The following is a 16948-nucleotide window of genomic DNA, read 5'->3' on the forward strand; positions in this document are numbered from 1 at the left end:
CCATTTGTATTGCAGAAGCACCTAGAAGACTTTCTCATGGACCAGCACCCCATTGGGTGGGTGCTGTACAAATACAGAACAAAAAGAAGGTACCTGCCCCATAAGGTTTACAATCTAAGGCCTTATCTATCCATGAAATTGTACTGGTATAATTAATCTGCTATAGTTTGACTCCCTATGTGGACAGTCTTATTCTAGACTAGAGTGGCTTTTTTCTGGTTTAGCTTAAACTGCTTTGAAAGCAACATAAGCTAAATCAAAACGGGCACTTATAGTGGGAAGTGTTCACTTGGGGAGCTATACCAGTCCAAATATAGTTGTTTGTATTCACACTTAACCATATACCAGTATAACTCCCTATGTAGATAAGCCCTAAGCAAAGATCCACTGAAGTTAGTGGATAGGTAGACACTTACATTATCTGTTGCAGGACCTTACAATTGCAGATTGTAAACTCTTTGCAACAGAGACGTTATTAACTTTTTTTTTTTATGGCCAGGAGGTACCATTATGATCACGTAGTGAGTCTGACCTCCAGCATTACGGGCCATATAATTCCATTCAGTCCTTTCTGCATTTAACCCAACAGCTTGTTGTTGAACTAGGGTAGAAAGACATCCATCACAGCTGTCTGTAGATTGCCTACCCTGAGGCTGTTTTAATGTTATAGTCCCAAGCAGGAGCTATGTTGCAAGGGCAAAAGCTCACTTTCAAATGTTAGACCCTGAAACTCTGAATTCAATAAAGGGAACATAGTAAAATAAGTTTCCTTGTACAGGCTTTCTGGTTTCCTCTTCCTTAATGCTAAAATGTAGACCAATATCATGGTTCCAGATACAAGACACAAGCATTTTCCCCCACAGAATTAAGCCCCGTAGCTACTGAATGCCTCTGTGTCAATCTCACTTTGAATACATGACTCAAGTTATCATCTCTGAAATTTGTGGCCATGATCCTTTTTATATCAGCCATCTTTATTACAGCAAAATTCAATTTTAAGCAGCTCAGGCATCTGTCATAAATAAAACATTTTTTTTATTATTTCTCTCCATCATACCAAAAAAAACCCAAACTCATTTGTTTCCGCTAAACAAAACTCTCCTCTTTTGGATGAATTGTTGTGTAGCTGTTTCTTTACCCATAAGTCATGTAGGCTCATTCTAGACAGAAATCTTCACTATGGGAAATACAAAATAAGTCCTTATTTGACCTCCAGATTCCTAACAGTGACTGAAGCTTCAGGGTCTCCAAACAATGCATCAAAAAGTTAGATGATCTAAAAGTTTATACCACTCCCACTGGAAGAGAAGTATGGATTTGTCCTCACAGATCCACCAGGTGTGGAATTAAACCTGAAAAACATTCAAATTAAATCCAGTTTCATTATGATTTCCTCCCCAGGTTTTTTTCCACCCTTCCCTTTTAAGCTTGTTGTTTGTAAAAGGTTCGAAATCTTGCCGAAGGGCCAGATTTTTAAAGATATTTAGATGCCTAAAGGTGCAGCTAGGTGCTTTTGAAAATCGCATCTGCATTGTTAGATACCTAAATACAAATGCAGCATCAGTCCTGCCTTGCAAAAATGACATCTGTCCCTGCAAATCCAGCCCTAAGAGCCATAGACCTTGTACAGATAGTTGTCTCTTCCCCCTAAACTTTCCCACTGTTGTTACAAATAAGTGGTCCTCCAGCGTTTTAACCATCATGTCTAGGGGTATGTCTATATAGCAAATTAAGGTGAAATGTAGCTGGTAGACATACCCCTGCTCCGGGCCGACTTTAGGAACTGCAGGGCCCAATCTGAATACCCAGTGGCGGTCCGGGTCTTCAGCCCTTTGGCAGCAGGGGGTCCTTCACTTGATCCAGACCCCCGGTTCTGAAATGCTGCTGAAGACTCGGAGCAAGTGAAGGACCCCCTGCTGCCAAAGACCAGGACCGCCGCTGGGTATGTAAAAAAAAAATAATAATAAATTAAAAAGGCGCCTAAGGTGTGGGGCCCTCTTAGGCACAGGCACAGGGCCCGATTCCGGGGAATCGGGGGAACTGGCCTAAAGCCGGCCCTGCCCCTGCTAGCTTTAATCTAGCTAGTGAGGGTAACAATAGGAGTGAGGATGCAGAGGTGTGCACCCTGCATGGGCCAGCTGCCCTGGTACAAGTCCACCAGAGACCTTAGGTTCGTACTTGGGTTGCTAGTCCTTGCTGGGCTCCATAAATTCAACAAAAAATGGAAATTCAAAACATTTAGTTTGGCCCAATCTTGAAAAAGGGGGAGAATTCTTTTTCACAAGTCTCACCTTATTTTGTCCTATTCCTCCTACCCCACCCTGAATTTGATGATTGAAAATTTTGCCATGACTTGAAAAATGTCCTAGAAATTCAAAAAAACTTCCACCTCCACTTTAATGTTTTATCATTATTTTGATGGATATAGTAGTGTAACCATTAACATTTTATTCCCTGAGTAGTGACCCTGTACATTTCTAAGTCTGCCTGTGTGCAGGGACAGCTGTCATTTTTGCAAGGCAGGGCTGATGCTGCATGTTGCAGAGGAGACACACATACACTGTTCTCTCTTTTATTTTTGTTCTTACGACTTTCCCTTTATTTAAACTAAGACTCAAGATGAATGGCTTTGCGTCTGGAAGACAGCTCATCTCATAACATGCAGTGAAGGTCGGGGACAGGGAGCAGTTTTCCATCAGATAGTATAGTTTTGTTGAAATCGAAACACTTTGCAAGATCATGGCATCTTTCACAATGTTTTTGATGGCAAATATATTAACTAAATTTATTTTGACTTTTTTTAGATCAGGTAAAATATTTGGTTTTGACTTTCATTTCATTTGTCTGGACCTGAATTTTCTATAATATATTATAATGTTCCAGCCCTACAGTAATAAATCAGTTGAACATTATCACAACAAAACGTTTCTGTTTCGGGGTCGATGGTTTTTTTTGGAAATTCTGTTCCATTGTAAATGTTGACTTTTTGTTCTGATTGGGTATTAAAAATGGTTTGAAATGTTGGAAATTTCCAGCTGGATGGAAATTCGATTTTCCAACTAGCTCAAGTCAGTAGCTCCAAGTGGTTTTTACTATAACTCACTTAAACCCTCCCATGATGTGCTATGAGAACTAGACAACACATCAGTGTGGACGTACCCATATGAATGAGAAAAATGATACTGCGGCCCATCACCCGCCATTGCTGGTGGATCACGTACGCTGCTAGACGGTTTGGAGGGGTTCCTCTGCTGGTATGAATAACTGGGCTGGACCAGAGGGATATAGTTCAATAAAGGGGTGTAAGGTGACCGGAAAATCTGCTGTGGATTGTATGGAGTTACCTATAGACGGTAAAGAAACAAAGAGCAAGAGGTTGGTGAAATAAAACCATTTACAGCCTGATCTGCAGATGCCAATTGGAACTAGAGATGGATGAAATATTTCAAATTTAGTCATTCAAAAATTATACTAAAAAGGGAAAATATTCATCACGTTTTTCCATAAAAATCCCCTCCTACTTTTTTTTAGTGACTGTGGGTCTGGTTGGAGTGAGTTGGTTGTTTTATCTATTTATTTTGTTAAATCAGTGAATTTTTTAACTTTGATAAAACAGGGACATTTTGGGAGAAAAATACATATATTTCTCCTGCCCCATCATCATTTTTTGATCAGATGAATTAAACCTTCAACTCTTACTGATATCAAAGGGGTTGAAAGTGTACTCAACACCTCCCAAAATCTAGTTCGCAGGAAGCTTAAGACATTATGACAATCAGCTGCAACTACAACAGGTATTTTTGCATCCATTCCTACAGAAGCCTTGTAAATTACACACAACATGTCAAGAATATCAAAGCTGACAAGGGCTCCTCATTCTACTTGCTATTCTTCATTGTACAAAGAAATGTTGGTGTTGTTCAGATCTGATTCAGCTGCATTCAGCATAATAAACGTGCTTCTCAGCCATGTCTCCATTTGGCGAGAAAGTTGCAGTGATGTCTATGTGGTATGCCCAGCTCTTAAATTTTGATCCGATGGGGTTTCCCCTTCACCCCACTTTCCTATAGAACAGAAATGGAAGAGGAAAAAGCTGATGTGTCTGAGTGCTGCGTGGGTTGCATCTTGCTATAGAAGCCTCCTTATCTTGGAGAGAATGTCCAGAAGGGATTAACTAATTTACTGACTACAAGGGAGCCAGCTCATGTTTACCCAGAGAGAGGCTCACAATTTGGCAGCTTGGTTCCTTTTCAAACAAAAGTCCCATCCTCCTTTTTTTTAAAGTCATGTCAGTTCTTCAGAAGGAAAAGATGGAAGAAGCAAACAGAGTCAAAGCATCGTACAGACTGTCTAGGACAGAATTGTGTTGTCTGAAAAGTAATCTATCTCTTGGGCAACCCCCTGAGTTCCATTAGCTTGGCAGGGGAGTTTATGCAGCATGGAACACAGCATCCTGTTTTCCTCACCTATAGTAGAGCCAGCATGTGGAACAGGGAAATAGCCGCTCCAAAGGCCTTAGCTGCAGTGATGACCATGGACCCCCACTATGTGTACATGAAAATTTAGGCTATTGGAGCCATGTAGTCCTGACTCCTGGCCACCCCCAAACCACCTTCAGTGTCATCTATATTGTTATCTATTAGCAGTTTTACTGCTCCAACTGAAATCGAGACCCAGTTATGGTAGATGCTTTGCAGTTACTGAGGAAAAGATGGTCCTTGGCCAAAGAACTTGCAACGTAAATAGACAAGACAGGTGAAGGGTGGGAGGGGACACAGGAAAATTTATCCAATGTCATAGAGCAGAATTAGGATGAGAACCCAGGTCTCCTGCTGTCAAGGCCAGGGCCCTATCCACTAGATCACTGCTACACCATCTGGTAACATTTCTGTAGAATATGGTTATACTCTTTCCCCTTCATCACCCTGGGATAATACTGTGGGTATTGCAGGACACTGCAAAATTCTCCAGGGCTGCTGCCCTTTCAGAGCGATGGCCTTTCCCTAATTAATGTTTTAGCTCCCCTGCCCCAACTTGAGAAACCAATTTGGATCTGACCAGAGGCGCTGCAGTGACATGCACAAGATCAGCTCTGTTGAGGCTCTCCTGGTGACATCCAAGCCACTCCAGCTCTCTGTGGTGCCTCTTACTGTCATAGCTTATCTTGCTGCAGCTCATCCAGTGTTCTCCTCCTCACTCATACATTAACTCATAATAGAAATGCACCATTTCATGATGCTGATTGTACCGTTCTTCACAAAGAGAAAAAGGACTGTCTTAAGTTAACACTAAATGGAGCATATACAATTGGATATTTTGGTTAGAGGTTTGGGGCCAGGCCCTCAGCTAATGTAAACTGATGGATCTGGCCCCCAAATCATATTTTGCAAAGCTACCAATGTCAGTTATGCCCCATGACAAACAGCTCTGTCTAATTTTCTATGTTTAGCATCTGTGTTCTGCAAATGAAGGCATATTTATAACCATTTAGACACACCTGTCTCGAAAAGCATCCTAGGGGAGGGTGTAAAGTCTGCTGGTATGGGATCCGTGCTCTCTGCTGATACAAGCCCTGTTAAAATACAAAAGACATGACTTTAAAACAGCCTGACTAGGTTTTATTTTTATTCTGCAATATGTTCCTTTGTCTTTTCAAGGGCATGTTATTTGTTCAAGGGAGTGGAGGTCAGCTGAATTTAGTTAATATCTTTGGCCAAGATTCTCCTCTCTGACTCCACAAGTCTAGCTTTCTTCTCTACATTACAGCTCTCTGCAGTAGGTTCTGCGCTCTCCATCCAACTTCCCATTGACCTCAATGAGAGAAGGATTAATTATGCTTGCAGATAATCACTAACTTGTCATTGAAGGTAACAAGCAGCTGACGAATGCCTATTAAATACAACTGTAGTTGATTACAGAGTGCAAAAGTGCACCCACAAAATGATAGGCTGAGTTGAGGCCAGTCAAAGAACTTAGTCTTAAGGATGAGATTTTCCAAGTGGTTTAAGGGAGTTCGGTGTTCAGATCTCATCGGAATTGGAGAGGGTGAGCCACTGTGAACAGGCCAGAGGGATGATAAGACTCTGCTATGGGGCTAGGGTGGTATCTAGAATTAAATCTAACCAAGTGAGCTGAGGATAAGAAAAATGCAGAGGTAAGATTGGTGGAAGGTAGGACATGACTGAGGAAACTATTCCATGTGTTAAGTGAAAGGAGAAGAACAAAACTGATGAATTTTTTTCTGGTGGAACATTTTTCCCCTCATCAGAAAATGTTAGTACGGATAAATCAAAATATTGCACATATGTATTGAACGAGGCAGGGAATTTCAGGAAGAGAAAGGAGGGTGTCATGGTTAAGGTAGTTAAATACCAACCCTGGAAAAATGGATTCCATCCTTGCGTCTGCCACAGCATTCCTATGTGATGCTAGTCAAGCCACTTAAGCCAAAGTTTTCAAAGGGAGTCACCAATTAGGTATTCCTCATTTTCCAGGTGCCTGACTTGAGAGCCTGGTGTTTGACTTGTAGAAGTGCTGATTAAAGTCAATGGGAGCTGTGCTTTGAAGTGCTGTTTAGTTCTACATACTCGGAAATATCAGCTCTTGGAGGTCTCAAATTGGGCACCCAAAATTAATGGATACTTTTGACCTTTATTTCTGTGCCTCAGTTTCCCATCATAACCCCTCCCAGATCTTATAGAGATATTGTGAAAATAAATTCATTCATGTTTGTGTGGCCCCTAGATAATATAATTATGATGAGCACAATAGAAAAGCCCCTGAGGAAATTAATATTTTCATCTTCAGATGTGGGCTGTAATAGTGTGCAGTGAATAAGGCCTGGGGCCATGCACAAAATGAGGAGAAAACAAAATATTGATTTGCTGCTTATTGAGTGAGCATCATCTATTCTGTGCACTGAATGAGGCCAGGATCCTGTGGAAAAAATAGTCAGTCATCATGGAATTAAAGACTGTATCATCATGTATACACACAAGGAGAATCACAGAATCATAGAATATTAGTGTTGGAAGAGACATCAGGAGGTCATCCAGTCCAACCGCCTGCTAAAAGCAGGACCAATACCAACTAAATCATCCCAGCCAGGGCTTTGTCAAGCCTGACCTTAAAAACCTCTAAGGAAGGAGATTCCACCCATTCCAGTGTTTCTCCACCCTCCTAGTGCAATAGTGTTTCCTAATATCCAACCTAGACCTTCCCCACTGCAACCTGAGACTAAATTAAGGTGGTACAGGCAACCCTAGTTTTGGCATCTTCATCTGTAAACACGGCGATAGTATCAAAAATCTGTTTGGGGATCCTAGCAAATGAAAACTGTAAACTGGTGCTAACCTAGTAATGAAAATGGGTACAAAGCACAGTCGGTCATAACTCACTATGTCTCATAAATTCATCACCCTTCCAGTGAAGCATGAACACCACCAATGCACTGAACTACTTGTTCTCTTTGTTTTGTTTGCCACCCAAAGTTATCCCCCCTTTCCCCCCCACAAAACGCTGAGTCGGATAGCAGTCCAGTTCCTTTCAGATCCTTCCAATGATACAAAGCAAAAAGTAGATTTAGAAGCAGTGGTGGCTGCAACCACAGGCTTGCCAGGCTTAGCTCTGACAATGCCAGATGAGAACCCTGCATGCTTATTGTTCTATTACCTGGAACTGTGGAAAGTTTGAATGGTTGGGATAGATGCGGGGTGGAGGATAGTTCAGACTGAGCCACACTGGCTGGTTTAAGGAGGTAGCTGTTGAAGTGGTCGCAAAACGTGGGGTGAAAACATTCCCATTGTATTTGAGGTTGTTCTTATCTGATGCTGCTGTAGTTACTGTAAAACAAAAGATGGTTAAACATGTTATTAAACAAACATGCTGGGCTTTTCTTTGCTCCGGTGGATCAGCCTAACTTAAAAGGATGTGCTTTGCCCACAAACAACATTTACTTAAGATCTCAGCTACTTCCACTGGCTACAATCTTTTAGTATTGAGACCCAAATTTAACAATTAACACTTTAAATTCTCTGATTAGTAGGACCTGTCCATCCAGTCCCTACAGGACTTGGAATTAAATGTAACTGTCTGAGTGATAAGGATGAATGAAATGGTTCAGCTAGAATAAGACTGGAACAAGACCCTTCACACCTCATTCAAAACCTCTTTAATGCTGGGGGGCAGAAACTGACTAGCTTTTCATTTGCATTCATGTTATAGCATCTCTGGATTGCAATACACTAGACTAAGATTTTCAGAATGGATTACTGATGTTGAGTGCTCATCCTGAGACATCTGATGGGGAGTTTCCGAGGATGAGTGCTCAGTACTTTCTGGCGCCTGTAAAGTGTCTCAAATTGGGCCCTGAATAAAATATTGCCCCTAAAATACTTAGGTTAATTCTGGGAAATCTTGGGCCATAGGGGCTAACCCTACCTTCACAAAATGTGAGATAATGTGTTCTGAAACGAATCAATGCCCATTGCAGTCAATGGAAAAAGTCCTATTGTTTTTACTTGGCAGTGAATCAAGCTCCGTCAGTATTTATCCCGTAACTTTGATCATCTCAGGTTAGCCTACACAGAAATGGTACCCTTGCTAATACAAGGAAAGAGATAGGTGCAGGATTTATTTCTGACCCAGCTGGAATCAAGTGCAGCAGATAGTAAGACAGTTCCATACAGACTTTCAGGTTGGCTTCTTTAAAAAGCTACCAGTTATATCCGCCAGTCCATGGGATCTCAATATTGGAGTCACCTCCCATCTTGTTACGTGGGAGAAGGGTATTGCATAGATCCCAGATGGACGACAGGGAGGATGCTGGGATTTGGTCCTGGTATGGAACTGAGGATCCTACTATGGAAAAGGTTAAGAACCAAATTGTTTGTCCCCTATGAAATGACATCTCTGTATATAGTAGTGAATACCATACCTGTTGTCTATGGCTGCCTGCAATCACAGACCCGAACCAGAAGATCCCTTCCCATTCAATGTCAGCTGCATTTTAAACATCTCTTACTTTACTTTATTCCCCCTTGCCAATCATTCCCAAATTATGCTTCCAAACACCCTGTACCTGTGTTCTGAAGTCCCTCGGGAACTGAGTCGGGATCAGTTTTTGAGCAGATCTTGGCAAACACCGGGAGCTGCTTCTTTGGCCCCATGGTTTGGCTTTCTGCTGTCATGGAAGGCGGAGGCACCACTGCGCTCTCCTTATGGGTGGGGGAACTGAACATGTTACTTTGTAGGTAGTCCTTGGTCAGTCTGGTTTCCTCCACCACCATCTGGTTATCTGGCGCTTTGGCAGCTTCTATGCGTTTTGATGGACATGGCACCAGCGACTTACTGGTCTCTTTGTTAGAAGCCACTGGGTTACTGCTACCATTATCCACCCCTCTAGCATTCTTGAAGGTGCATTTTGAAGGATGTAGAATCCCAGCGATGGTGGATTTTGTAGAAAGCTGAGCATCACAGAGAGATCTGAGTTTCATCTCCCTTTCTTTGCTTCCCATCATTGCTCGGTACATGCTTTCTACTGCTTCTGTTTCATCTAGCAACTGGTCCCTATCGGAAAGCAGGAAAAGGCTGTTTGATGAAGTCTGATTTAAAGTAGAGGCAGTTTCTTTGCTTCCTTCTAAACCTTGCATTTCTGTCTCACTAATGTTCTCCTGGGTAAGGCTCAAGTATTCCTGTTCCACCAGAAGGGAAATCTCATCTTTGACACAGTTCTGTTCCAATGATCTATACGAAAGAGAGAAATCTAACATGGTTAATGTACATTCAACAGGATAACTGCAGACAATTTGGATGAAGAACGTGGGAGCACAAAGAATTACTAAGAGATGTGCATAAAGTAAATTCTGGGGCTAGAAATATATTTCTGAAACAAAATGAAATCCAAGCCTTGTCTACACTAGGAAAATGACTTACTGTTGACAATAGGGGCATATGAGTTAGTTGCCAAGCCCGATATGCTTGCAGCCAATATTGAGTTCAGCATCAGTTGACCTGGCCTTAGCAGTGGGTGTTTTTCTGACAATCAGTTGAAAAATTGGGAGAGAGAATTGCTACTTCCCACCTGCTTTTTAACTGAAATTTGAAATCATCACAATTTTGGGAGAGGAGCCCCCACAAAGCCCTAGTATCAATAAAGCCTACATTGTGCAACTGTACTTAAATGGCCCTCATCGCTACAGTTTCAGAACACTTCATAATCACTAGTGGATTTTTATCCTTCCAACACCCTTGTGAGGTCTGGCTGAATTCTCTCCATGTCACAAATGGGGAAACTGAGGCACAGGTAAATTAAGTTATGAATATCACCAAGCTTAATCATCACTGGGACTGGCACTCTTTACCATCCAGTTTAAGTTCTCAGCCATCTTGTCTCTTTGGAATTCTAGTCTGTGATGCAATGTGGGCATAAGCCATAAACTGTGTAAAAGAAGCCAAAAATGGCTGAGATAATATCTCCCAGCAGGACCGGTCTTTCCCTACCTTTAGCCATTTTGGGGACCAGTACATATTGACTAGCTCCTTTGCAGAGGGAGTCAAACTAATGGTAGAACAAATGTTTACTGGAAGTCTTGGGGGGTAGGTTAGAGGTCAGTGAAGGCAGAGTTGAGTGTGGCCTTTTAGTGCGGCTTACAATGAGATTGGCTTCAACGTAAGAGTCAAGCTGATGTTCTGAGAACAGGGCCCTGAATTTGACGTCTAATGGGAATACACAATCGCCTACCACACGCAATACAAATCTCTCCTTCTAAACACTCAAGTTCTTTATCCAAATTGCACGCTTTGGGTGCACAAAGCTCTTGACCTAAAAGTGGTCTGATCGCCAGAGGTGCTTAGACTCACAACTCCAGTTGCACTCAAAGATCCCAGTCCTAGAATGAGTTCCATGTAAATTCAATAAGTTGATGGAGGACAGGTCCATCAATGGCTATTTGCCAGGGTGGTCAGGGATGCAACCCTATGCTTTGGATGTCCCTAAGCCTCTTACTGCCAGATGGTGGGACTGGATGACAGGGCATGAATCACTCAATTTAAAGATAATTTTAAAATCTATTGGGCCCAATTCACCATTGCCCTGTGTCTTGAGCAGCCACTCAGACCAGTGCAAACGCGAGTGTGAAATGCTCCTGAATCACATTGATATTTTACACCCATTCTGCCCTAGTGTGCTGTGTTACTATTTGTTTGTTTTGTGACAGCACGTAGAAGCCCCAGTCATAGGCTAGGACCCCGAAGTGCTAGGAGCTGTATAAACAGAGGACGAAAAACAGTCCCTGTCTCACAAAGCTTGCAATCTATTGATGGCATAAAGTGCAGGACAGTGGTGAAATTGGTTTCTTTTCAAGAACTTTTTAATTATGGATCTTTCCAGTGTGGCTGCCTGCTCACAATACTCCTGCCTTCTGTTGATTACTTGTGTGATGAGGGACCCAGTTTGCTCACTTATTTTCAAATGTCAGTTGGGCTACTCATGTGAGTAAAGGTAAGCATCTGTATAAAGATTTTGTGTGTTGAGTACCCTTAACAAATCCAGTCCTGTAGTGTGGTCAATCCAGTTTTCCAAGAATGCGCTGGGAGAATAGGGAAGGGTCAGTTGGTGCAATCGTCATCACAAATGAGGCCATCAGAGATTTCCAGCCTGAGGCTTTTTCAGAATCTAGGTGCTACAATGTCCTGGGGAGTCTTTGATAAAGACAGGAAGCCAAATCTCAGGAAGGAAAGTAAATTTAGGAAAGAGGAGTAAAGGTCTGCTGGTGATGAGGCTGTTCAAAGCAATTCATATCCACATAAAGGGGGAAAAATAATCTAACATGGAGTCCCTGCTGGTACAGTTTGCTGATGACCCACAAATTGGTGACGTGGTAAACAATGGGCTCACTCAAACCTGTGCTTTGTACTGTTAAATGTAAGGTTGAACATTCAAGGAACCAAGAATGCAAGTCACACTTACTAGGATAGGGAGTAGATTTTGGGAAGCAGTGACTCAGAAACACATTTACGGGTCCTGGTGGAGAACCAGCTGAGCCTGAGCTCCAGTGCATCGCACTGGGAGAAGAAAGCAGATGGGTTCCTTGGGTGTATTAGCAAGGGAATAAGCAGTAGAAGTAGGCAGGTGTTAAAACCATTCTGTACGTATCTTAGTGAGACTGGAATACTGGGGCCAGTTCTGGTGTCAGCACTTCAAAAAGGATGTCATCAAATTAGAAAGGATTAAGAGCTACAAATACAATTCAGGGTCTGGAAATCCTGCCTTACACTGAACTTCCTTAGTCCCTTGCTGTATCTGGTTTCTCCAAGAGAAGGTTAAGAGGTAATTCGATCATAGTCTGTAAGTACCTATGTAGGGGGAAGATTTCTGATATCAGGAGCCCTCTTTATTATACCAGACACAGGCATAACAAATTCCTGTGGGAAGAGCTACTGAGAGACCACTTCAGACTAGAAATAAGCTTCATATTTTTAACAGTGAGAGTAGCCGACCAGGTGAACAGTTTACGTAAGGATGTGGTGGATTCTACATCATTTGAAGCCTTTAAACAAGATTATAGTGGTCTAAAAAAGATGCCCCAGTTCAGCGTTTCTCAAAGTGGGTTCGCTGCTTGTGTAGGGAAAGCCCCTGGCAGGCCACGCCGCTTTGTTTACCTGCCCTGTCTGAAGGTCCGGCCGATCGCAGCTCCCACTGGCCGTGGTTTGTTGCTCCAGGCCAATGGGAGCTGCTGGAAGTGGCGTGAGCTGAGGGACTTACTGGCCACTGCTTCCTGCGGCCCCCGTTGGTCTGCAGCAGCGAACCATAGCCAGTCGGAGTCATGATCAGCTGGACCTGTTGACAGGGCAGGTAAACAAATCGGCCTGGCCCGCCCCACCAGGGGCTTTCCCTACACAAGTGGCGACCCCAGTTTGAGAAACATTGCTCCAGTTCTCCCAGAACTTATTGAGCTTGCTGCAGAGATGGTGAAACTTGCTTGGTGAAATTCTCTGGCCAGTGTTCTACAGGAGGTCCAATGACATGATCATAATAGTCCCAACTGACATTAAAATCTACGAATCCATGTTGATCTCTGTGATGGTTTATCAGTATTGCTGCTTCCAAATAAAACTTCCCCTTCCTTAGAACTATTTCAAGCAGCCTTCATATTGCACATCAGTTCGCAGAACCAAACTAATGCAAACACAGAAGAAAAGTTTTTTACAGCCTGATTTTAAAAGTGGAGAAGTCAGGAGGCCTGCTCTGCCACTGGGAGGATTTGTCTGAGATTTTAAGGGATTGTCTCTTACTGTGTGTCTGTGCAGCACCCAGCACAGTAGGGCCCTGATTTCTGCCAGCCCTCAAGGTGCAAAGAATAATAAGAGGGGCATGGATACAATGCAAATTCTTTGCTGCAATATCATTGTAAGTCCTCATGTAGCATCTGTAAAATGGGATCAGCTTTTGTTTTTCCCGTTGTTGTACTTTACTGGCACCTATCACCACGATGTCTGAGCGCCTTGCAATCTTGTAATGTATGTATCCTCACAACACCCCTGTGAGGCAGGGCAGTGCTGTTATCCCCAGTTAACAGATGGGGAACTGAAGCATAAGGACACCGAGAAGGCCCAGATCCTCAAAGATATTCAGGCCCCTTTGAGGATCTGGATCTAAGTGATTTGCCCAAGGGCAGGCAGGCAGTCTGTAGCAGAGAAGGGACTTGAAACCAGGTTTCCCAAGTCCTAAACTTAGGCCTTAATCACTAAACCATCCTTCCTGTCTACCTCATCTGTTTAGATTATAAACTGGTCAAGGTAGTGAACTGCCTGTTACTACATGTGTGAAAACACCCAGCAAAATGGGGCCCTGACCTCAGTTGGGTCTACTAGACATGGTCACAATATGAATAAAACATAATAGAAGCTCTGGATGTTTCCAGTGACTTGTCATCCTCCTATGTCTAAATATTCCAGTAACAAAGCCAGTAAGGTGAAACTGTTTGTTCAAAAGATTCCAGATGCATTTAAAATGAACTTACTTGTGATTTGCATAAGTCAATATTTTAAAATAATTAAAGTTTGCTAAATCAAGCAAGGTCACTAGGACTAATGTTGGCCCCAGTGTTGTTGCAGATGACAAATTAGGGAATACATGGACCTTTAATGGCCATCAGCATAGATTGAGGTTTTTATAAAATCTCTTCCTGGCAATTGGATAAGGAAAGTTGTACCTCCAGGATCAATGGTAAAAATATGGCCCAGGTTAGAATCCTGCTCACCATCCTCATTTGAGCAGCATTGGTTTCAGAGAGATTACTCAAATGAGTAGAGCAAAGCAGGTCTTGGCATTGGTCAATAGTAATCAAAACTGATTTGAAGGCAGTTCAGTTATTACTTGCATAGGGACCAAGATCAGGGCTGCTTAGCACTAGGAGCCTTATAGACAGAAAGTGAGAGACAACCCCTGCCCTAAACAGTCAAGACAAAGTCTGTGAGGGAACAGGAGAGGTGACTTGCCCACAGTCATCCAGTAGCTCCGTGGTAGAGGTGCCAGTAAAACCCTGGTCTCCTAATTCCTAGGCTTAGCATGCCCTGTCCACAGGACCTCGCTGCCTCTCTCATTGCATGAAGAATGAGTTTGTTGGGTCTCAGTCCAGTTTCTGTTTCTTCAGGTGTCCCCCCTCAGAAGCTCCACCACAGCTCTGGTGCTCTTGTGGACGGTTGCGCAGCACAGATGCAAAGGAAAGAGAGAGTATGGAACTACACTCTAGTCTCTCCCCATACGTAGGGAGAGTTTCAGGGCAGTTATGAAGCACATTGGCAAGGGATAATGTTAGGCTGGCTGCCCTTGCAAAGCCAACCAAATTCACTGCTAATAAACAAAAATTATGGTGCTTTAAGGGTCAATTTCATTTATTAAAATAGGGGAGAACTTAAAATTCAGATTGTTAGTAGCAGTTTAATTCTCTTCTACACAGGCTCTTGTGGAGCCGTTCTCACATAATATCTGAGCGTCTTCCACTAGAGCATTAACTGGTGTGATGAGTGTCTGGTTCATAAAGACGCTTGGGCCTGCATTCTCCTTTCTCTTACCCCAGCTGTGCACTTGAGACTGACTTCAATGGAGTGACTCCAGATTCACATGGATGCCAGAGGAGAAATGAGCCTGATTGACTCTTCATGACTTCTGGAGTCTACCTTCAAGATTATAGTACACTTAGCATTGATGGGGCACTGGATTTAGAGTCAGGACTCCTGGGTTCTATTCCTGGATACATATCACCGATTCACTATATGACCTTGGTTAAATCCCTTCCCTTCAGTTTGTTTCCCCGTCTGTATAAAGGGAGAAATGATACTAACTCACCTTTCATAAAGCAATTTGAGCTCTAATGTTACTTATTTACGGCATCAAAGCAGGCTGGACCCAGTCTGTGTAACCCTGACTGCTGTATTGCATTTTTGCTTTAAGACCAGGGAAGTTGCCAACCTCTGCTAATTAATTGCTGGGTTTGCAAATTTTAATTTTTTTGGTTTCCCTCCTGCCCTGCTTCTGGAGAATTCTATAAATACTTCACTCTTAAATTTGAAAATTGTACCTCCTTCCCTTCCTATGACTTACCCCATGGAGAGAGACTTGGCAGAAAAAAATTCTTTGCCAAATTCAGCTTTCCTTTGTAAAGATCAACTGTTTACAGTATAACATTTTAATTTTCTGCTTTGCTCTTTTGAAGGCTTCTTTTTCTTCTTACTGTAAATATTTTGATCTTTTTTTTTTTTTTTTTAAAAAGCTGCTGTAGGAAACTGAATGCAGCTGCTTACTGTGCTTCAGAATTACAGATGTGGCTAGGCATCACAGGGCGTTTTGCATAGGAAAATGAATGTGTGGAGGGAAAGGAGATCATTTTGCTCTCTGGGTTGGTGCTGTGAAAATAAACAACCACAGTGTCGTAACTCAGCCAGTCTGAGAGTTTACCTAGTCTGTTTGTACACACGTTCCCAAAGCTACTATAGAGAAGAAAGGGCATAAAAGAGGGACGGGGGTGAATTTCCACTTGGAGTTGGTCAGTGATCTCCTCTCTGACATTTTGAGAACACTCACTCTTTCAGGAAGTTGCTGCCTTCTCCTCTGAGGGGTTCTGATGATAAAAGTGGGTAACAGGTAGGCTGCAGGACTGGGGATGTTGACCTAGGCTGGAATTCTTCAGAAAGACCTTGAACACGTTTCCAGATCTCGTGACAGGCTTTGTCCAAGCTGTCTTGAGGGGTGTTGTGGTGGATCCAGATGTGTCTTGGGAAAGGTCCTAGAGGAAATGGACCCTTGGGGCTTATCGTCGGATCCTGGAGCCCACTACCACCCATAAGCATCTTTCAGTCTCTTCCCACCCAGGGAGCAAAAGACAACCTTGGTTTTAAAAAAAAAAGTGTTTTTGTGAGTACAGAATGGAATGAAGAGCAACAAACCATGGTAACTTGGTAACCATAGAACCCCTGGGGCCTGGCAACTGGTATGAAGGACAACAAGCGGAAACAGCTGTAGGGATGCCAGCATCACCCAAAGGAGGAAGTGGAAGAAAGAGCCACATTTCTTGCCTTCCCCCGGCAAGGCCAAGAGTAGCCTTTGGGACTAGTCTCCATGTAATTGCCACCACTTCCAAACTCCATGTATTCTCAGGTCCATATATTAACCTTCCCCTCCTCCTTCCTTCATCTGTTCTTTATATTGGATGTACCCCCGGTGCATAGAAGGAGTTACTCCCAAGGTGTCTCCACTGACGGTGAGGGACCTTCCCTCAGCTGTGTGTCCCTTCTCCTATCCCATATCAGGTCCCCTTCTTATCCTTCTGTCACAGAAATAAACTGAAGCAAAGAGATGAGAGGACTTGTTTGGGAGAGGGAGAGGGTATGCATGTGTGGGACTGAGAGTAGGGAAATATGGATCTTTTGTGCTGCTGTTTGCCTCTGT

General features: G+C 42.9%; 1 protein-coding gene across 1 annotated transcript; it reads right to left on the reverse strand.

The window, feature by feature from the left end:
* Positions 1 to 1276: 1276 nt before the first annotated feature.
* Positions 1277 to 16350, reverse strand: C25H1orf94 (chromosome 25 C1orf94 homolog). The gene is made up of 6 exons (XM_032802664.1): positions 16085 to 16350; positions 9080 to 9744; positions 7672 to 7841; positions 5498 to 5572; positions 3160 to 3344; positions 1277 to 1352 (listed from the first exon to the last, which is right to left on the reverse strand). Exons 1-6 carry the CDS (start codon positions 16348 to 16350, stop codon positions 1277 to 1279), a joined length of 1437 nt encoding a protein of 478 aa, XP_032658555.1.
* Between the last annotated feature and the right edge of the window lie 598 nt (positions 16351 to 16948).

This window comes from Chelonoidis abingdonii, chromosome 25, assembly GCF_003597395.2.
Source record: "Chelonoidis abingdonii isolate Lonesome George chromosome 25, CheloAbing_2.0, whole genome shotgun sequence".
NCBI classification, from domain to species: domain Eukaryota; kingdom Metazoa; phylum Chordata; order Testudines; family Testudinidae; genus Chelonoidis; species Chelonoidis abingdonii.

Coding starts and splice junctions, on each gene's coding strand:
- C25H1orf94 (XM_032802664.1), bottom strand. CDS start 16,350: ATGCTTATGGGTGGTAGTGGGCTCCAGGATCCGACGATAAGCCCCAAG. Junction 9,745..16,084: donor GGCAGCAACTTCCTGAAAGA/GTGAGTGTTCTC, acceptor TCTTTCGTATAG/ATCATTGGAACAGAACTGTG. Junction 1,353..3,159: donor CATTTTTCTCATTCATATGG/GTACGTCCACAC, acceptor AATGTTTTTCAG/GTTTAATTCCACACCTGGTG.